This window comes from Chroicocephalus ridibundus, chromosome 5 (assembly GCF_963924245.1).
Source record: "Chroicocephalus ridibundus chromosome 5, bChrRid1.1, whole genome shotgun sequence".
Lineage (NCBI taxonomy): Eukaryota > Metazoa > Chordata > Aves > Charadriiformes > Laridae > Chroicocephalus > Chroicocephalus ridibundus.
Window position 1 is genome coordinate 52,538,183 of NC_086288.1, and position 22,632 is coordinate 52,560,814.

General features: G+C 43.5%; 1 protein-coding gene across 1 annotated transcript in view; it reads left to right on the plus strand.

Annotated features, from left to right (window-relative positions):
• The first annotated feature begins 256 nt into the window (after nt 1-256).
• The window catches only part of MSANTD1 (Myb/SANT DNA binding domain containing 1), a 36,610-nt gene continuing 14,234 nt past the window's right edge, over nt 257-22,632 (plus strand). Inside the window, 3 exon segments of the mRNA XM_063336146.1 lie at nt 257-320; nt 323-520; nt 14,348-14,612. Of these exon segments, the coding sequence (XP_063192216.1) occupies nt 257-320; nt 323-520; nt 14,348-14,612 (527 nt within the window).

Below are 22,632 nucleotides of genomic sequence, written 5' to 3' on the forward strand. Positions count from 1 at the left end.
ATAGTGTGGGGAATATATTTGTCTGTGCTGTTTGAAAGGCTAGAATTTGCAAACTAAACTAAACCGACCTCACTAGACCTTTACAAGATAACCTTGGCTAATCACGGCTGACCTTCCTCCTCAATTACTACGAAATTTTTCCTCGCTCCCCTCCCTGCACAGTGCCTTGTTCTGCCAAACTCTCTCTCCCCAGACACGAAGTTCTGCTCCGGGTCAGTGATCTGCTGCGAGGACTCCTGTGTTGACTTCAAGGCTCATGGAGGATCTTCTGTTCCGAGGACAGCAGGTACCGAAGGTTTTCTTCCACTCCGTAAAACCTCCAAAGCTCTAGAAGTGCGGGTATGTGTTGAGTCTATGCCTCTCTTCTGCTCCACCTCTGAAAAGCAGAGCAAGCGAACGGGGCCAAGTGTTTCAGAGCTGCAATTTCTGAGCATGGAGAAGTCACTGTGTTGTCTTCTCTTCAGCCAGAGGAGGTCAAGTTGGTCACTCTTTCAGTCCCTTGTAAGGAGTCGCTCCACAGGTTTGTATCTTGTGGACAGACGAGTCCATGTTATAATACCTGCTTTCTGCAGTGATTGCTGATTTGGGTTTTATAGGGTTTAACTGATCAGTACTTTTCCTTGAACCTGTTTGCTTTCTCCCAGTGTACTGGCTCCGAGGTTGCCGTGTGAGTGGACCGTTTCAGAGATGTTACCTGGTAGACTGGGAGGGGGGGTGTATTTTAAAATTTGTTGCCTTTTAATATTTCTTCACAGTTTTGAGAGTCCAACAACTTTTTGTGTCTTGTGGTAGACGTGCCTTCTTACAATCCTGTATTGGAATGGCAGCTGGTCTCATTGTCTCCCCAGGCTTTTACATGGAGAATTTTCTGATGAGAATATTACTTAAAGAAAGGCAAAATAATTTCTTTTTTTGGTGATAGTTATGTAAAACTACAGCACACAGAAAAACAGCTTGTGGCATCCAAACAAGTTTTTGATTTTTAGCAGTCTCGGAGAGATAGTGCAGAGTCTGTAGGGACATGCAATGCATTTCCTAACTTTTGGAGGGAAAATACACTGCTCTTCCACTTCCTGAGGGTTGATCTGTGCGTAGAGAGCTTGCCCTGGGCTCTGCTGTGAGGTGATGGCCTGGTCTTCCTTAAGCTGTCCCTTCCTCTCCTCTTCCAAGACTTGTGTTGGAATAGTTGCTGTTAGAAATCAGCGAGGTAAAATAATGCGTATGTGCGTATACATATCTATATCTATATATCTAGATATAAAAAGTCCGTGTGTGTATATATATATGTGTGTGTGTGTGTATAAAGAAAATAGGTAGTGGCACAGATGTTGGCTCTCTGACAATAATTAACACAGTCAAATGTAAATGAAAACCTTATTCAGAAGATTTACTTACTATTTTACTCTGGTTCATACAGAATTGAGCATTTGGGAATGAAAGAGAGAGTTCATTTCTGAGTGCACTGCAATCGTATCATGTTAATAATATAAAACAAAGCTCATCTTGCTTTCCCATATTGTAGCATGTTGAAAGTAGTGGGAAGCATCTAAATCATCTTAGAAGTAAGAGTGACTCCAGAAACTTTGACTGATAACTCTCACCACCTATAATAGTTAAAATACTTAAATGGGAACTTGCATGTTGATGCCTGCCTGAAGGAGTTCTTTTTTGCAAGATAAAGATGACGTAGGGAGGCGGAATAGAATAGAGAACAATAATGTTTCTAAAGCATTTACAGTAACGAGACGTATAAAATACTCTCAAAATGTTCCCAGTAGTTGTGGTGACCAGTGTTCGGGAGTCTCTCCTGTCTTTACAGCAGAAGAAACCTGAAAATGTGTATTTCTGTCAAAGCAAACACTAATAAGGATATATCTGATCCTGCTTTTGGGACCATGAATTTTATTACTGAGTGAAGTGTCTGGTTCTGACGTTCCAGAGGGTGTTTTCTGTTGCTTCAAAACCTTTTTGGACCTTTCATTCAGCTTTCATCTCTGGTTAAATGACTCCTTAACCCTGCAAGGCACTGCAGAAAAAGCAGGTTATTTTTTTTGTCTGGGGTTCTGCCATGACCCATCATATTACGGCTTTTACCCAGAGGCTGGTGGAAGTCTGGATGTCAGTTGTCGTTATCTGATAGCCATGTACAATACCCAGAGAGGCACTGTATGGATCAGAGGTCAGGGATGGGGCTGCAGATCCGTCGATGAAAGAATCTCGTTACTGTGGAAGCAGCTTAAAGCAGGGATCAACATGAGTTACGGTAGCTGGGTTTTGGCTGGGTGTCGTGGTATTCTCCAGATTTCAGGAGGCAGAGAAGATCAGAGAGTTCGCCAGGAATATTTCATGTAACGTCAAACAGCTCTTGTCAGATCTGCTCCTTTGTTTTCAGAAAGGCAGGATGATATTTTGGAAAATGTTTACTATTGTGGTTTTGCTAGACTGGTTTTTACAGCCAGAAGAAATGGATGAGGGTTTTTCTTGTCCCATTCGTCGAGGATGTTCCAAGTCCTCCTTTCCCGGATGTGTGCTGTGTTGTCCAGCCACTCCAGCTTGTGTGTTCAGTGGTCCTGCCAGATCAGCACTTCACTGAAGTTCTCCATAATGTATTCACAAAAAGTGATAAAACGCTCCGTAAGAGGCCTCAAGGAATGATTAGTTTAATCTTCAATTAGTTCCCGCTGAGACTTGATGAGAAATCATTTGAAAAGGTACGCGTGAGCTTTAATATCATCTGCCTGTCCAGTTGTCATGAAGCATAGTGTGCAGAGAGGAAAGATGTTGCAAATGGAGAAAACCATGGCATTAGGATCGAGTATTCTAGACTGCTGCCTGCGATGGGTTTTTTGGTCTGCTGGAGTGGCTTCAGCCACTGGGATATTGCTACGGGGTGTTAAAGACAGCGTGAGGGAAGAGTCAGTGCAAACTGTATGTTCAAGCATGTAAGCCATCGCTGTTGGGTTAAAGTTGCAGCATATTGGCAGAGAAGAATATTTTCATTTATATGGCTAGTGAGGTGCTGACAAGAAGCAGGCACACTTGGCGTGCCCTTGGTTGCGAAGGTTTTTGGCTCGGGCTGTTGAGCTTTATATTTTTTGAATCCCCAGCAAAACAGGAGCTAAAGCCAGTCCAAGTAGTTTTTAGAACGCCCTTTCACAGTAAGGTGAGTGAGCTGGGGGGAGAAGAGGACGGACTTCCCAAGTCCTTTGGAGTTGGCCGATTGCCTCCAGTAAACAGTTGCACAAGAGTGCCTCCCTTGGGAAACGCACTGTTGCTTTCGGTTTGCACAGCAAATGGAAAACACTGGCCACTTTCATTAAAGAGAATGAGATACTGTGTTGTGAACTGGCTTGGTTTTTTGTAAATTGTTTAGTCTTGCATCTCTGCAATCAGATGGTTGTTCCTTGTTGCTATGTTTAGAAGGTCTCCAGTCCTGCAGTCATTAAAGTTGTTTTATGTAACAAAAAAATCCCAACCTTCTGAGCAATTGAAAATTTGCTTAGAATATGGGGATCCAAAAGTGCTCCTTCTGGCTATGCAGAAGTCTGTCAATCGAATGTTTAGAGATGAAACAAAATAAGAACTCCCTAGTGCCACTCACGTTGGCCACAGACTCCCTTCGGACAGCTTGTCTGTACTTGCATCTTCCTGCTGGATGTCTCCCGCATCTGTGCGGTTTTAGGTTCCATACATTTATCTGTCCAAATCGCCCCTCAAACATCTGGGTTAGGTTTCTTACTTACGCTGGGTACGCCCAGAGCCCTGTGGAGTTTGGCTGGAAATAGGTAGGCTCTGCAGTACTGAAAACCATAGCTCTTCAGCTTTGTTACTGTTCAGAATAATCTTTGCTCACCTACCGGAGGCAGCTTTGCTGCCAAAAGAGGGTCGTTTGTGTGCCCGCTAATCTGCTGCAGGCTAACTGAGTCCAGTTAGTCCATAATTTAATCTTATTGATTGCATGACCTACTCAGGAGAGGAATGGATGGTGGCAGGTTAAGCTCTCACTCCTTTTGGTAGTATTAGCTTTGCATGCCTCCAAATAAGCATCAGGGGAAGTTCAGATTGGACATTAGGAAAAGGTTCTCCACTGAGAGGGTGGTCGGTCACTGGAACAGACTCCACAGTGAAGTGGCTGTGGCACCAAACCTGTCAGAGTTCAAAGAGAATCTGGACGATGCTTTTAGTCATATGGTTTAGTTTTAGGTAGTGCTGCGAGGAGCAGCGAGTTGGACTCGATAATCCTTATGGGTTGCTTCCAACTTGGGATATTCTATGATTCTATGAATACCCACGTTGTGGTGGGTATTTACAGGCAAGCAAGTCATGCTGCTTTTCCCTGCGCAGACCTACAGTTATTCGGGGCACATCCTCTCGTTCACAACACTGAATGTCACGTTGAATGAAAAGTGTGGGGGAGAATTTTAAAATCACTGGTGGTATTGGACAGCTGGTGTTGGATGTGGAAAAATTTGCATCCAGAAGTGGTTTGTGGGTGTGCATTAGTTCAGGAGGCAGATGGACTTCCTCAGGCTGGCCGGAATGCTCCTGTGTGCGACAGCTAGAAAATGTTTCTTTGATCTGTGGGCCGATGGGTTTGCTGGCAACGTTTCACTGAAGCCAAGAAAGGAAGCAAATACACACTCCTCAGTTTAGTGATAGCTGAAACAATAGAAGGTAATGCCTGGATCAGAGGAGCATGCTCAGGCTGGAATATAAACTGAACCCTGGTTGCTGGAGTGTGGTTGGGGCAGAGCTGTGTCTGATAAACAGCAGAGAGCCACGGAGAGGGGAAAAAACAGCTGGAAAAAGCCAGGAGTCAATGAGGAACGTAGAAGCAATTGCATTACAGGCTTATGGTGAAGCCAGCGAGCGGAGACATGCTGTCCCAGGGCAGAAGGCTGGCTGCAGGGGCACGCTTGGATGTGAGAGGGGGAGATGACCCCTCCTGGCTGTCCCTGGGATGTCCAGGGAGGACAACTGCATGCAGTAAACCAGGAGGAATCACAAGACCCGAATACTGGCAAGCCGCTTTGTGTTTAAAGGGGCAACGTTATATGCATACCGCAATAAACCTTTCTATGCTGAGACGGGTCGTCCTCCTGCCTAGCACGAGACGTCATAATTAATGCTTAAGTTTGTCTTGGAGCTGCAACTCAGTGTCCCAGTAGCTTGCTACTTGCATAGATCATCTGCACATAGGCAGAAGTCATCCTTTCAGGGGAAGCATTTGGAAATACAGACCATGCAGGACTTCACAGGCCATGTGGCCGTACAGTCTCTGTGGGATGACATGGAAACCTGTGCTTCTACCGGAAACCCTGTGTTTTTTCAATGGGAATAGCAGCTTTTCCATGTAGCGCTCCGACGCACTACTGAACTCCCCTGAAACACTTTGAGAACAGGTTTGGGAATAAAGTCAAGAACAACTGTGACCCGCTGTGCGATACTTCCAGTTCAGTCCCTTGAGAGCCACATGTGATGTGTTTCCCCTGGAAGGACACAGAGATGCTGAGGGATGGCTGACATCGCTGACAGTCTGTCCCAGAAATGGCAGCTACCTCTTGCATGGTCTCAATTTCCATTAGCAACCACTTAAGCAGATAAGCTCTTTGGCCATCACAGCAGTGCTGGTGAATTTGGTTTTACTTATCTTTTTGGCAGCTCTCGGATCAGGCAGTCTTTTACGAGTATCATCTGAACTTTATAGGTTGCAACACTTTTCTCAAATTTCCATTCCTGAGGCTGCCTCGCAATAATACCCAAAACACCATTTATGTTTTAGTATTTAAATCTTTTATGAACTGGTACGAAAATCTCCTGTGCCCTAAATATTTTAACTGAAATATTTTATTTTTTTTTAATCTTGCAAATTTTCCTCTGTGGGTCTGGAGAGTTGAGAGAACCCTTGCGAAGGGAAAATCCCACAGTTAGGGGGTAGTCCGGGGTCTCCAAGCAGAAGAACAGAAGGAGAGTTGGAGAAGCTCCTGCCTTTCTCGATTTGGCAGACATCTTTGATCTATAACGCTTTTTATTTTCAAAACCTGTGGCTGACTAAATTGCAGAACAACAGGACCCAATTCCACCACTGTCCCCCATCAAGACGAGCCGGAGCGAGGCGTTCCCCGGCCGCCTTGGGCTAGTTGCTGGGCTCTCCTGGAGTGTGGCTGCGGGCGGAGGGCAGGGTACGGAGAAGGGACTGGAGCCTCCGCGCGTCCACCGCCGGCTTTGGCAGGGAGTCAGGGAGAGACAGCGTGGGGATGCAGGCAGCTGCTAGGTGGATGCAGCAGGCTGCCAAGCTAGTAGCAAGCTCCGAGCGGCGAGGCTGGGCTTCTGGCAGGGAATTGCCAGCGACTTGCATTGCAGTTTCTCTGAGGTTGCTGGAAAAGGGCCCAAACTGCTCTCCTTTCTGGAAGAACGACAAGCTAGAACCCATGGATTCAACGCAGCTCTAATGCTTGTTACCACAACGATGCAAAAACTTGCTTAGCTGGAGTCCCGCGCCGGTGCCAAGCTCCCTGCGCTTGGCTCGCTCTCATCTGCTTGGATCCCGGGGATGGCTTCTCACTAACGGATCAATGAATCGATAACCGCCTTCAAGCGTTTATTTAAATATGGCTACCTTTTACGCTGCTGTTGTCGCGGGCTGACACCAGCAGCATTAATTCTTGCTGGGGCAGAAGCGATGCTGTGTGCAGCCGCAGCACCGCCACGGTCAAACCAGCTGCTGTCATCTGTTTTTTAGTGACACGGCATTTTTCTCCTGCCCTGCTGAGCGGTGGGAATGTCGCTCAGGCACAGGGCAGGCTTCTGCGCAACAGGGATTATTTTTCTTTTGCAGTACAGCTCAGATCCAAACTGGATTAAATCATGGTCTACGTCTAAAGTGCAAACTGCTTAGGAGAGGTTCTCAGAAGAATTTACTTCTGAAAGAGACATATTTGCATGGCATTTTAGGAGCAGTTTTTAATGAACTAGACACTTTCCAGCACGTAGCTTGCTAAAATGTGCTAAAAACCAAACATGGGCAGGAGGATTTATTGACTAACCCCTGTAAGTAAGCAGGGCCAAAATAAGTTCTTTCAAGTGGGATTCGGGAAACCATTAATTGGGAACTTAGCAAGTTTCATTGTGATCTGATTTGTTGCTTGCTTACCAGAAAAGGAGTATGTCTCATACTGTGTACTGCGGGGTTGTTCCATATGCTGAGGACCTAAAAATGATTTCTTTAAGAGTAAGCAAGTCTCAGAAATGCTTTTTTTGCTATGAATTGAGCTGGGGATATGACACATGTAGAACTGATATCTTTGCTCTCTATACTATATAACTAAATTCTTAAGAGTGTGGCCTGTCTCTCTCTCTCCGTATGCCTGAAAATTTAGGAACATGTATGACTGAAAGTCCATCTTGCCTGGCATCCTGCCTCCTCCATATATTGTAAGTGCCAGATGTTTTAGGAGTGGTTATTTGTAACTTCTGGACATAAGTGATTTCTTCCCACCCCGGTATGCTAGACTATTGTCTGTAGCATGACTGTTTGTGTCTTCGTTAAAAAAAAATACAAAGTAATTAAAAACATTCTTAGTGGTGTTATTTTTAATATAATTACTACCAGCATACCAGTCAATACCTGGTTTCCCCAAGCAGTGAATTCCTTGGGTTCACTGCAGTCCCTGAGCTGCTGCTTCTACAGCCCCACATAATTCCAGTTCTCCCCCCTGTCTGTGCTGATGCTTCCTGGTCTGACCACAAAAACTGCTGAAGTCCCATTTCCCGGCCTGTCTGTGTTCACCTTGCTCTCTCTCACCACCCTTCTCTCTCCGACTGGATGTCTGTGCAAAGCTGGCTTCCATGGTTACTACTAAAATAGGCAAAGGAGATATTTTTGGTCAGAATCTGCCAGTTCAGCAAGATCAACGTGCTTTTGGGAAGTGTTCTGATTGCGGTGAAATTCGAGCAGGATGTGGTCTAGCAAAATGAAATCAAAAACCTCTCCCCGTTGCCTCCAGCCCACTTGCATCTTCTCAGACCTTCTCCTCCTGGGCTGCCCTGTGCCCCGCTCTGCCATCAGGGAAACCTGCCACACAGACGACCTCGTGGCAGGGCACTTGTATGCAAATGATTGGGTTTTTGTTCGTTTTGTTCCAAGCACTGACGTATCCAAATCTTCTCTGCCCTGTGTCAGACAGGACACCTTCCTCTCAGCCAGCCTCCTCCTGAGCACCTGTTCCTGTCGTCACGCTACTTTGCAGGTGTTATTTATTTTAGATGTACATAAAAGCTATTCAACCATATGATGGCCTTTGCTCAGTAATGTATTGCTGTCACTTGTCCTGTCTATCCTGTTTGCTTCCCTTGTGGCATGTCCCAGTTAGGTTGCAGACCTTCTGACGAAAGGGATTGTCCTTTTTTTTTTTAAGTACCGTGAGACACCTACTATACTTACTCAGCCTGAGTAACTTTTTCTTTTTGTCTTTGTAACAGGACCTCCTGCAGTTTAGGTAGCTTTTTTTTGCTTCCGTTACAAACGGCATGGTACTGTTCCTCTGTTAAACTTCCCCCACAGGTACAGGGACAGCGTGAGCTGTGGTTCACATGCCATTTTACAGCACTGACCTGGTGGCTCTCTGCTCATGAACCTTGTGGTTTTCTAAAGCTTCTGAGCCTTTACAAACCCATGCAATTCCATCAGCCAGGGAAGACCAGCAGAGTGACTGAAAGATGCAAGGACCTTATCAGAGTTCCCAAGCCCAGCTCCCCTGTCTGCAAGGGGCTTCCCTACCTTAGGGCTGAGCTCCTGGTTTCCAGCACTCTCCTGCGCACAACGGCTTTGCTGCCCTGGACCTGTTGGTTTAATAGAGGTGAAAAGAAGGCAGCTTCTCCTCCGTCAACACCTGTCCCTGCCTGTCTTTTTCAGAAGGAGAGGAAGAGTATTTCTTCTCTCATTATGTTTATCCCTCTTTGCAAATGGCAGTGTGCAGTGATCAGAGACATTAAAACCATCATTTTTATTAAGACTTCAGAAAGTGGGCATTTTACCTGGGTGGATGTCAAAATGTGGGGCAGGAGACAGCCTCCCAGCAGGTGCAGACAGCTTTTATGAACTTAAAATATAATATCTCACTGCAATGCAAAACCCAAATGCTTTGTTTTTAAACAGACACGTATGTAGTTTTACATTCTTTTAAACAGAGTTACCAAGGTGTACCTGCACTGAAATAACCGGAGGATGAACACATGCTCTGCAGCCACTATCCAATTTCCAGACTTGTTATTGCCCACATGTGCTGTGCTCCTGGTGGGCCACACCAGAGGATTGCGAGGAGTTGTGACTTTGGACAACCTTGCTTTCAACAGCTTACCCTAAACACAAAAGGGTGCAAGCAACTTTGTTTTTTTTTGTTATATGTAATCAAGATGTTACAGGATGCCCTACTGAAATATCCAGGTGTTTTAGAGAGTTGGACCTGTGCCTTTGCACGGTGATGCATGCTTCTGATGGCCCTCCAGGACAGACCTCCTCCTCCCAGTGTCACTGCTCAGAATTGCTGTCTAAAAGGGTGTTTGCTGCCAGTAGTAGTAAAACTGGGAGCAGACCAGTTGGTCTCAAGACTAATCTACTAATGTCCTTCCACTTCTGAAAGTCAAGGAGGCAGCGACCTGTGCGTCAGCACCTCTATAGGCAGCTGCCCGTTTGGATTTCAGGCACAGAAGTACATTTCCAGAAATTCCTTGCATCCTAATGGAATAAGTTCTGATTTGCCAAGAAGGTGCTGCCTGACTTCTCCTACCACAATCCCCATCAGCAGGATCGGACATGCTCTTCTGCAATCACACTTTAATGGCTTATAGTTTGTGGGCTGAGCTCTGGTAATTGACTGACTAGAGCCGTTATCTCCCTGCAAATGTGAGGGAAAACCCCTTGCCCTAAACCTTGGCTAAAGAAAGTTTTGTTTGGCATGCGTTAGCCCACACTTGCAAAGCTGAAGGCTATATACACAGTTGGTTAGCATGGATCACTTGAAGTATTGTCAACAGATATGTTAGGATTAATGGAGTTGTCTGAACTCTGTGATAGAAACATCTATAGGCAAACTTCATTAGATCCACATCTGCAAATTAGAAACCCTTCCTACCCTGTTTGGGTTTTGTAATCTTTGGAGATCACCATGCAAGGTGGAACACTTGTGAGAGCTATTATTCAAGCTGATATATAATGATTGCAAAAAAAGGGAGGGTGTTTAGACAGATGATATGAAGAACAGATTTGTGAGAGGGTCCTTAAATTCATGTTCCTTTCAGCTCTTAGGTGCAGACGTGCATTGAAAGGAAGGGCATGAGTGAGATCCTCAAGCCCACTGAAGTCAGAGTTCATATCTTCTAGACTTGTCATTGTAGTGCCCGTCAGAGGAGGGACTGGGATGAGCAGGAGAGTGGAGAACAGCACCTTTCTCCTACAGAGGGAAGTCATCTACAAAGGATGTCCTTAGAAGCTCCATTATGTATTTCAGTGGTTTCCAAGAGAAGTAACATCCTTATTTTATTGAGAATAGTTGCAGCTTCGTTTTCTTGTGGGATACTCAGTGCCAGGCTGGTCCTTAGTCTGGAGGAAGCCAATGCTGGAGGACTCCACCATCAGTGGAGACATTGGAGCGGAGCATGTGAGGGATGTCAGTGCCAGGCGCATCAGTGCCTCGGGTCTGGCAGAGGCACAGACTGTCACGCCAGCAGTTATTCTGGGTTTGGTGACCAGCCAGTCTTGAGGGAGACGATGAATCTTGTCTGGCCTCTAGCTTGAGAGGGGCGAGAAGCAGCTAAGTCCTAATGGACCTTTTCCTCCTAATGCCCCCATCCTGGGGAGGTCCAGCTCTCTTACCACCGCAGGGCTGTTCTTCACCCAAAGGATGGCTCGTCCTGTCTTAGCAGTTCCTCCTGACTCACGGGCCGGGACAAGGAGTTAGCGATTCCTGGGGACTGGGCAGATCTGCAGGACATCAGCAGAGAGCGGCACAGCCTGGAGAGGTGGGTTTTTTCCTCCCCTGGCGCTGTTGAGGACTGAAGGGATTATTTTGTAGAATCATAGAATCATTCAGGTTGGAAAAGACCCTTGGGATCATTGAGTCCAACCATCAACTCCACTCTACGAAGTTCTCCCTTACACCATATCCCTTAACACCACATCTAAACGAGTCTTAAACACATCCAGGGATGGTGACTCCACCACCTCCCTGGGCAGCCCATTCCAGTGTCTGACCAGTCTTTCTGTGAAGAATTTTTTCCTAATGTCCAGCCTAAACCTACCCTGCTGCAGCTTGAACCCATTCCCTCTTGTTCTATCGCTAATTACCTGTGAGAAGAGACCAGCACCAACCTCTCTACAGTGTCCTTTCATTTGGGGCTAAATATTTCCTTGCTTTCAGCTCCGTGTAGAAAAAGAATCGTTTTATCAACCACTTGGCCACGTGTGCTTCAGCGAGGCAGAGAAGGCACGCCGAGTCTCCGTAATTAACATCAACAACTCTCTCAGAGGAAGGGGTAAAACCTGAGCCCTGGAAACTTAGATTCCCTTCTGGTGCTGAGGGGAGGGGAATAAAGGAGGTATTATTAGAAAGCATTTCTTCTATTTAACAGATGTTAAATAACGCTATACCACTATATCAACCTGTCAATTAGGCTAATAGGAAACAGCGTATAGAAAAGTTAAGAGATGTGAATTGTACCGGGAAACAACCGCCCCCCTTCTGCAGGGTCCCGGGTTTGGGGCTGGGCATGGCCCCAGCGGAGGGTGCGGAGCACAAGGAGCAGCCGTGCTTACGGTCGGCATGTGGCATGGAAAGGGGAAGGAACGGCTGCGGAAAGAACTTGTTGCAGCTGGACAGGTTCTCTCCCACCCTGTCCCGGTTGTCATGCTTGAAACTGCATTAAAAAAAAAAAATAAATCTTTAAAGCAAAGATGATATGTTTCTTTAAGTTTTTTTCTTTACAATGTATACGTGTCATGCTGTATGGTTCAGTGGTGTTAATCAGCATTTTCAGAACCTAGATGGATTAAAGTCTGGAGGGCAAAACCAAACCTCTAATGGATGATTAAAGGTTGAAAAGCGAGCTTGGCTTTGCAGTAGCGTGCGCCGGTCCCGAGTCAGACCCAGCACTGGGATGGTGGTGGTTTTCTGTCGGACCCTGCATGGCTTCCTTAAACTTGCCCTGGTGATCCCCAGCCACCCCAGACAGCGGAGTTTGGTACAGTTTTATTAACATAGCTGCATGGAGCCCAAGGTTAAGTGATGGGAATTTCAAAACAAAACAAAACAATAAATTAATAAAATGAACGTGTCACCAGCTGATCCTCTTCTGACCACCATCTGTCCCCTGATCATGTGATGTCTCCCAGCTGGCCACCCAAGAGACAAACCATGCAAGATCATCATCACAACATATGCTGCTATTTACACATTTTTAAAGGTAATAGTTGCTAGGCTGTCATATTAGTAGTTAAGAGTAGTTATTTGGAAGCTAAGGGATTTTTCCTTTCTTCCTTCCTTTCTTCTTTTTTTTTTTTTTTTTTTTTTTTAGGAAGCCAGTGACTCAGCAGGTATATTTCTAACAGAGATGTGTTCAGGGTTGGCTCAGTGGAAGTTCTGTGTGATTTCCCCCACCCCCCCACCCCTTATTCTGTGGTATGCTGTTGTGCCTTCTGTAGTAAAGAGTAGAATAAATAAAATAAAAAGAAGGCAACGATACAACAAATTTTACTAGTGTACCTTTTAGGAACATTATGTGCTCTCTTTGCCATCTCCAGGATGCAAACCAAGCTGTGCATTTTTAAACTATTGTTAAGATCAAGGATGTGGTTATGAGAAGACTTACAATTTATAGGATACTTAAGCATTAAGGATTGAGGCGAAGAACATTTCCTGGGGATTAAGGACTGACTGGGTGAGCCTCAGGCCATTAACCCCTGCCTGTCATTAATCTTCAGGAAATGCCCTGCAGTGAGGTCATTATTGCTGGTATATGCTGAAACAGAAAATAATAATAAGGAAGGTCCCCGGTTTATTTATTTATATTTTACATAACACGGTTACATCGGGACTGTAGGAAATTAGCATCTTTCTCTTCGGCTGGTTTGTACTGCTTGAATTAATGCAGTTCCTGCATCTCACTCTTTTGTGGAAGGTTATTGTCGGATTGCACGAGCGCAAGCGGGGGCAGAATTTGGCCCACCGCTTGTGTTGCACAGTATTTGATGCGATGAATAAGCGGTGCTTCCCTGGTATAACTGCTGGCAGGATATAGCCCGATACAGAAACCGGCTCAAAATGCTTGTTTTACAGCAAAGCAATTTATTCACAGTTCTAAGCATCTCGCAGCCTTTTTTTAACTCATTGAATAATCCTTTTAGGTTCCCCATAAAGCAGGTGAAATGCTTCTGCTGCAGTCCTAAGGCAGAACACAGGCTGCATAAATAGCATCTAAATTACTAGGAATACAAAATACACATACAGTAATACATACCTACAAAGGCAAATTCATACTGACAGGACTGCAGTGTGTGCTTATCAGCAGCAAAACATCTCGGGGAAAAAAAAAAAAGAAAAGTGGCTTTACATTGAAATTGTATATACGTTTCTCTCTATTTTTAAACACTTAAATACTATTTTGTGCATGTTCTTAAACCCAGATGCAGGCTCCTTTTTAATGAGCCTGCCTGCTTAAACATTTATTAGCTTAGAGATGTATAGTTTTCATAAAGCTGGCTGAAGCTTTTTTGCAGAATATCTTTGCAAAAAAAAAGCTTCTTTTTTTTTTTTTTTTTTTTTTTGTGTACATGGCCTCAGTCCTTGCAACCTCCTAGAGAGTCTGTCAAGGCGCAACTTAAAAGCTCGTTCAGGCGACCATGACCCCCTGCTAGCAGATTGTCTGCCTAAAAGGTAAGGGAAAGCTAAAAAAGAAGTAGAAACTTAAAAGTAGCTTCTCAAAGGCTGCATAGATCTTTTTTTTGTTAAACCTAAAGTGTTTAAAAGCTTTAATATTGATGGCCTGTCAACTTTGTCCTGATTCTTTGGCTTTCAGTTAAAAGGTTTTTGTTGTTGTAGCTTATGCAGTTGCTCTGTTGCTATGGAAACGTGACATCAAAATGACGTTTCTCTGTTTAAAAGCTTTTAACTAAATTCCTGCCTGTCAGATGTAGGCCCCATTTTGTGCACTCAAGCTTCAAGCTGTTGCAAAAAGGTTTCATATGTTCTGTTGTCATTCAAATTCTTTATCCACATATGCATGTCTTGCACTACAAAAAACCTAAACTAAAAACTCAATCTATATTAAGTGTCCTCTTTTAAAACCCTTTTAGGTCAGTCAGCAATGGCTGCAGCAGAAATTCCCAGTTACATTGTCTCTTCTCAGACTGAGAAACACAGGAGGGCCAGAAACTGGACTGATGCAGAAATGAGAGGTTTAATGCTGGTTTGGGAAGAATTTTTTGATGAGCTGAAACAAACTAAAAGGAATGCCAAAGTTTATGAGAAAATGGCTAACAAACTCTTTGAAATGACTGGAGAAATTCGCCACGGAGAGGAAATAAAGATAAAAATTACAAATATGACATTCCAGTACAGGTAAGCTTCAGTTCATTCTTTTTATTTTAAGAGATTTTAGCAGGGGCAACGCAGTGATTTTTGCCTTTCAGAAAGAAGTCTCCTAGAGGAAATCTGTCGATAAAAGATTAAAGATTGTTCATATCGCTTTTAAAATTCTCTCTTGCCAGTGCTGTTACGTCATTGTTAATTTTTTCCCCCATTTCATGTCAAACTCCGGGACAACTTTGTTTCTTTGTAATTAGCTAGCCTTGTTATGATGCAGAGGGATGGAAATGTATTTAGTGGGAAAACAGATTTATTTTTTTTTTCTCTCTCTCTTTGCTGAGGGGACTGATTGTGTTAGCCTGCCAGCGGCTCCTTGCAGTGAAACTCCTGCAGTTTGAAGTGGCCAGTGAGAATCGTGATTGCAAGGCAAAGTTTTGTTTTTGTTTTTGTTTTTTTTTTAAAAAAAAAAACAAACCACCCCCAAACAGAATAATGTTTTTGGGGGGGCTGAAGCTCCTAGATTTTGTTCTTGTGAGTTGAAGGGTTACACTTCACGGGGCCAAGAATAATTGAATGTCTTATTACTGAGTGACACACATTGCTATAATTATAAGCAGCAGCAGCGAAAGAACTATTATATCTGCAGAGAGAGAATCGATGTGCACTGTCAATACTGCTCCAGAGGAGTGGGGGGGAGGGCGGAGGTGTCTACAAGGGGATGATAAAGAACAGGCAGTGTCAGTCAGGAGGGGAAGTTGGCTTTAGAAAATGCGAGGCATTTGTGCGTTTGTTGTTTGCAGGGGGAAAAAAATAATTAGAACTTAACAGAAATATTTGCATATCTTTTTTTTTTTCCCCCTCCTTTTCTTTTTTTTTTTTTTAAATTCTTATCTCTGTGAGGCACAAACTGCCTCATACTGGAAATCCTGAGTGGTGATTTTAGCTATGTGCTTGTAATGCAAGAAAATCAAATATGTGATTCTTTTATTTAATCTCTCCTCAAAGCTTGTATTAATAATAAAAAAGGTTATTACAGCAGGCAACCATGTTAAAACTGCTCGCTTTTCTGTAAGGAACCTTCACTGTATTTAATGCAGAGACTACTCATCAAATAGAAAACTAGGGAAAATCCTGTAAACCCCTTAACTTTGAATGTCCTTCTTCTACGTTTGTATGATCCACAAGCATAATCTTTAACATCATTTCCCATAATATTAAACCTGATGTTTTGGAGCAAAATCTAACGTCTCCAAAATACTGTACTAACCCTGCTGTAATCCTTACAATTTTCTTCACCCAGTCGGTAAATGAGAAAGCTGGAAGTACGGTTTATTTTTGCCCAGCATCACCCAGCAGTTCCCTACTCGGATGCAGATTTAGAAGTCGGGAGTTGTTGGCTACCAGGCCTTTGCTTAGTCTGCTAAATCTGCAGTCCTCCCTGCTGAGGCACACGTCTTGTGGCACCGAGATTTTACAGGTGTCTAGCAACACTGCACGATATTTAAGTGCCGTAATTGCCAAGTGGAATAGGTTATTTCTGTCAGCCTTTGTTCTAAATTTTCAGTGTTGTCGTCAATCAGACCGTCTCAGTTTTTCTAATTAGTGTTTTTACTTTAAAGTTGCGGTGGGGGAAGGGAAGAAATAAAATCACTCATGTACATGAAGAGCGGGAGGGGGGGCGGGGAACGCAGTGCTTTTTTAAAAAATTCTTCTTATGTTTCTGTGAACTTCTAAGATTGCTTCTGTTGCGTGTTGTCATGCTGCTTTTCTGTTTTGCAGTGCGTTGCAGCTCCCTGCTTATTGATTAAGATGCTAATCTAGGGGAGTTAGAAAACTGCCTTGCACCGTCACGGTGCTGTTTCATTTTTGTACTCTTGAATATGAAATGCATCTTTCTTCTTGTTTGTTCCTACCCAAGGCACGGCTGTGCGCTTTGCTTTCAAGGCGAGGTGGTAGGGAGAGCAGGGACAAACAAAAGCTATGCCTGACTTACAGTCTCGGGTTTTCTGGGCACTTTTTGTTGGTGTGTGAGGATGGGAAACGTTGCGATGAAACTGAAAATGATGTGAGATGCCACCGACTGCTGGCTTTGCTGTGAGGCAGCTGAGTTTTAATCCAGGTCTTGGTGCCTGGAGGATACTTGAGGAAGATGCTTTACCTCGCTGTATTTCTGGGCATCATCACTGCACGGTGGCATAAACTGAAAAAGAAGATCCCGAGAGTGGGAAAACGCTCTCTTTTGAGATAATATTTTGTAATGATTACGTAGGGTTAGTTAGCGTGGCACGGAGAGTGCAGCACCAGCAGCAGGAGTGAGGGGGGTGTTCTGCACCCAAGTGGTTATTTCTTCCCATTGCTTCATGACCCTTTACTTTTTTAGGCAACTGTTCACAGCGTAGCAAAGATGCTATGGTCTGCAGCCTGACTTTGATAGTCAGAAATTAACTGAATTGGAATATTTAATCAGATAATTGTATTATTCAGAGATGTGCCACAATTTCCTGAAGGAAAATAAATTTTCTGTCCTACAAATTGCTATACATATGTATACGTGTGTATACATGTACTTTTGCCTACGAAAGAAAAAGCAGTACTTGAATATTTCTACTAATCCTTTTAACCAAGTTCGGTGTTAAAAGTGGCAAGTCTTATCTTGGGACAACTCTTGAAACAGATATTAAAGACTTGAAACATTAAAGGATATGGAATAGAAAGCAGTGAACACATTTATAACGGTGCTTTCCAGTCTGAGGATCCCACGGCGTTTTAAGATGCAGTCCTGCAAATATTGTTCTGCTTATTTTGCTCAGTGAAAGCCATTACTCATCGTGCGGAAGGAGTCAAAGTCAAACAAACGTATACATAGGTAGCGGAGGAGCATTTCTTAGCCAGTAATTATTGCATTTGCCGCAGTTAATGCAACTGTGTGTGTGCTTACGGTGGCACGGAGCGCAGTATTGGGCTCACAGCCCCCGTATTCACCCTGCTTCTGGGGATGTTTGGATCCTCCATGGAATTTTATGCTGCCAGATAAAGTTAGTTGAGGTGTAGTTCAGTGCACGTGAGCATCCATCATGAAAGCGACTTTAGGGTGATCATATCCCGTTCCTCCACATCGGAGGTAAAAACCTTATTCAGATGTTAAAATGCCATTATAGAAATCTATTTTATGTCATTATTTCCTCCTTGAATTCTTGTGTTTATTTCTGACTGCCCTATATTTCAATGAGGCGACAAGAGAATGAGAAGATGATTAGAAAACACAATTAGGCTGAGATGTGGAAAGCTTTCTTTATTAAAAGAAATGGAAAAGTTTGTGAGTTGCTTAGAAAGAAGGCAAAGAAATATAAAGGAGTTCTAGAGGTGCATAAAAATATATGGTACTATTTTGCAGAATATAAAGCAGATATTTCTTTTGCCGTAATACAAGAAGTTATTTATTGGAATTGCAAGGCAAGAAACATAAAGCTAGTTAAAGTCATATAAATTTGTATTACACTGCATGATAAGCATGTGGAACTCATTACCACTGAAAATCATTGACACCAAGAGAGCAGTAGGTTGTTTTATTATTATTATTTTTACTAAAGATTAGATTTATTAAATAAAAATACAGACATTGTTTGTTTTCAAATTAGAGTTATGAAAGACAGCGGGTTTCAGGATATTACTAGCTGTTGATGGAAAAGCAAGCAAGCGTCTTTATGGGTGAATGTCCCCCCCAAAACGTGTCCATCAAAATAATTCTTGAAGTATTTAGCACTGACCTTTGTCAGAAGTGAGGCAGTGGGACGATGGGCTGATCTGGGAGCGGTTCCTGTATTCCTCTGCGTTACTGTAGTCCAAGTGCATGTGGAGGAAATTATTCAGGGAAAACGGTACCATGACCTGAAGTAATTCTTACTGGTGTCTCAGTATGTTAAAGGACCGTTTCGTCCGCGGTGGAAATTGGCTGGGTGGAAAATTCTACACAGCACCGTAGGTGTAAGGAAAATTTTTTCGCAGGTGCATTTGAGTAAAATTCTGCTTTTAGAAATGGCAGTAGAATCTGAAATATCTGCTGTGGCTAGATCAGCCACCAGGTTTTTAATGTTCAGTTTTGAAGACACCTGTGCGGTGAGCTGCGTGAACCTCCCTACTTATCCATCTTGGAAGGAGGAAGGGCTGAGTCAAGCCTGCTGGAATTCCAAGTTAAGCTTTCTGATGTGCTGGCCATCAAAAGTTTTGCTGAGATTAGCATGCCAGCTCTTGCACTTTAGCATCACTTGGAATACGTGCTGAATTCTTTCTATTGTGTAGGCTACTTGGGGCATTCAGCACATAGAAACCTATAATTAGTGCTTCTAAAAGAAAGCAGTGTCCCGTCACCACTAAGATGCTGGTCTTAATGTGTAACTGTATCTGTTGATATAATATTTCCACCGGCATAATACACACTGGCTTATAAGAAGCTAGGAGGGTTTGTAAAGCTTGCACACTGGTCCACAGTTTTGACTGATTCCTTCTGATGTTTCAAAATAAGAACTGTGTGAATGCAAATTTATTATTTTCAAAAACATCACCCTCCCCAAAGCCTAGGAAACAGGATGCAGCTGTTGCTTTTTGATTTGAATCGCAGTCAATTAATGTTAATGATTGGTAAATTTGAATCAATCTCATGATTTGAATGAAAGATTAGTCTAATTTTTTATTTTCATGTGTACATGATAGCAATTAAACATTGTTGCTTGTGTAATCCGTTGCTATACTCTATGACATTAAGCAACGGGAATATTTGACCTCTGCTACAGCAAATGATAAAATGTAAGTGCAGCCAAATTACTGCAGAAAGTTAAATTTCAATATTTTACTAGCTTTCTCTTTAATTTCAATAATTTATAGCAGATGCACAACTTAGTACTGTACTTTTATACATCTTTCTTTTCCTCACCATTGATTGGTTCATGAACAGTTGCTATTTATTATTTATTTTGAAAGCTTTTCTCAGAAACCCCAGGAGATGGATCTTGTATCCATTCCTTAAGGCAAGTAGTAATATCAAATACTGTAATAATAATAAAAAAGCAATAGTGTTTTGAGAAAAAAATGTAAAAAATAAAAAAGGCAAGTTATAGACTGCTTGTTTTTTACTGACTAAATGATGATTTTAAAAAACTCTCTAGAACATAATATTGTAATAATTTTATTTTAGAAGGTGGATTAATAGGCACAGAATAAAGACTGAAGAAAGGTCAACGGCAGCACAAATTACTCAACTGGTGTCTCAGTCCATTCAGTGGAGTGTTTTGGCAGTAGGATCTCAAAGCCCATTAATTTATTCACTTCTCTGCAATGAGACAAGCAACCACCTTTCAGATTAACTGAGCTGACAATGTTTTCCAGATATTTGTCCACTGGAAACCTGACTTTGATCCCCGAGCTTTTGGAGAGCGTTCTCAGTCGCCTCTGCTCTCAGCTGGATTTTAATAGAGCCTCATGAAACAGCAACAGCTCTAGATAAACTCAGTGTGAATTTATTTTGCAAGCTCTGCTGGCTTTCTCGCTTACCCCTGCTTTTTACCTAATTTTTCTGCCTTGGCTTGCTCACTCAGGCAGTGATTTGCCCAATGTCAAAGTGCTGAATGTTTGGCTCATCTTCCTCTCTCATTTCTGGACTATTGCATCCCAGCCTTGCTATTGTCCTGTTTCTTTTTGACTTCTTCATTTTTCATTAAAACAAACAAACCAAACCCACAGAGAAACAAAACAATAATAATAAAAAAAATAATCCAACTTTACATTTTGGATGCAACTAAGAGCTGCTGGGATGAGTTACAGTAATAACTGACTTAGAATAGTAAATTCATCTTTGCTTTAGACTTCAGTTCTGCCAGGGTTATGCTTACCTCGATGCAGGCAAAATCTCTCAGCTGTCTTGCTAGGTTCTCTGGACTTCTGGCAGTTGTATAAAAAAATATTTAAAAATCAGTGAGTCCTGAAACTTGATATTAATATTACCAAGTTAGCTATTTGGTTTGTTTTTACCAGAAAGCTAAACCATCACTACTGTTCCAGTGAGTGTTCTCCCTGTTTACCTCCACCTGCAGCGTTTCTGCTTCTTTTCCAAAGGACTGACACTCCCTTCCCCCCTTATCTTCTCATCTTTCCGTCTGTTTCATCCTTTTTTCTTTATGTATGAGCCAGACTCCATACAGGTAGATGGTTGCTGCTGGTGCTGCTTTTAAGCTAACAAAGTTCTCTTGCCTACCTCCTGGTAGTGATCCTTTTTTTTTTTTAGCCCTGAGCTATGGTAAGCAGTCAGAAGTAGAAGAATTAGTATCCATTGAATGCATTCGGAGCCAGAGAAATACCTGGGTTTATATAGCTGCAACTCTACAGCTGTGTGGGCAGATAATAAACAACAGTTCTCCCTTCAAAATCACGATAGTTTTGTAAAAAAAAAAAAAAAAAAAAAAAAAAGGGTCTGGGTACACAGTGGAGCTCAAAGAAAAACCAACTGACCTACTCAGGCAAAATATCTACGCCTGAAAACTTTTCATAGAATCATAGAATGATTTTGGTTGGCAGGGACCTTTAAAAGTCATCTAGACCAACCCCTCTGCCCTGAGCAGGGACATCTCCACTGATCAGGTTGCTCAGAGCCCCGTCCAACCTGACCTTGAATGTTTCCAGGGATGGGGCATCTACCACCCCTCTGGGCAACCTGCTCCAGTGTTTCACCACCCTCACTGTAAAAAATTTCTTCCTTATATCTAGTCTAAATCTACCGTTTTTTAGTTTAAAACCATTACTCCTTGTCCTATTGCTACAGGCCCTACAAAAAGTTTGTCCCCCTTTCTTATAAGCCCCCCTTTCAGTACTTAAAGGCCGCAATAAGGTCTCCTTGGAGCCTTCTCTTCCCCAGGCTGAAAAACCCCAACTCTCTCAGCCTGTCCTCATAGGAGAGATGCTTGATCCTTCAGATCATTTTTGTGGCCCTCCTCTGGACTGTTTCCAACAGGTCCATGTATTTCCTGTGCTGAGGGCTCCAGAGCTGGACTCATTATTCCAGGTGGGGTCTCACCAGAGCAGAGTAGAGGGGCAGAATCACCTCCCTTGACCTGCTGGACACACTGCTTTTGATGCAGCTCAGGACACAGTTGCCCTTCTGGGCTGCAAGTGTACATTGCCGGCTCACATACAGCTTTTCATCCACCAGTACCGCTAAGTCCTTCTCCTCAGGGTTCCTCTCAATCACTTCATCCCCCAAGCTCTATTGATACTGGGGGTTGCCCCAAAAATCACGACCAGGGTAGGTGATTTAGTGAAAGAGATGCAAGTAATAAGGCCAACGATACTTTGTACTTTCTTTATCTCAGTCTTCACTGCCCAGATCTCTGAGCCTGGTGTGCCTGAAGTAGGGTTAGACTAAATGGTTAGTTAGTATGGTTAGATGAAATAGCTGGTGGGCGGCCAGCTTAACATGAACCAGCAGTGTGCCCAGGTGGCCAAGAGGGCCCACAGCATTCTGGCTTGTATCAGGAGTAGCGTGGCCAGCAGCAGCAGGGAAATGATCATGCCTCTGTACTCGGCACTGGTGAGGCCTCACCTCGAGTACTGTGTTCGGTTCTGGGCCCCTCTGTACCAGAGGGACATTGCAGTGCTGGAGCGTGTCCAGAGGAGAGCTACCAGGCTGGTGAGGGGTCTGGAGACCAAGTCATATGAGGAGAGGCTGACGGAGCTGGGCATGTTTAGCTCGGAGAAGAGGAGGCTGAGGGGAGACCTCATTGCCCTCTACAACTACCTGAAAAGAGGTTGGAGAGAGGTGGGTGTTGGCCCTTTCTCCCAAGTAAATAATGACAGGACCAGAGGAAATGGTCTGAAGTTGCGGCAGGGGAGGTTTAGATTAGATATTAGGAAGAATTGCTTTACTGAAAGAGTGGTCAGGCACTGGAACAGCCTGCCCAGGGAGGTGGTTGAGTCACCATCCCTAGAGGTGTTTAAGAAACGTCTAGATGTGGCGCTTCAGGGCATGCTCTAGTGGCAGAGATTGTAGGTTGTTTGGTTGGACTTG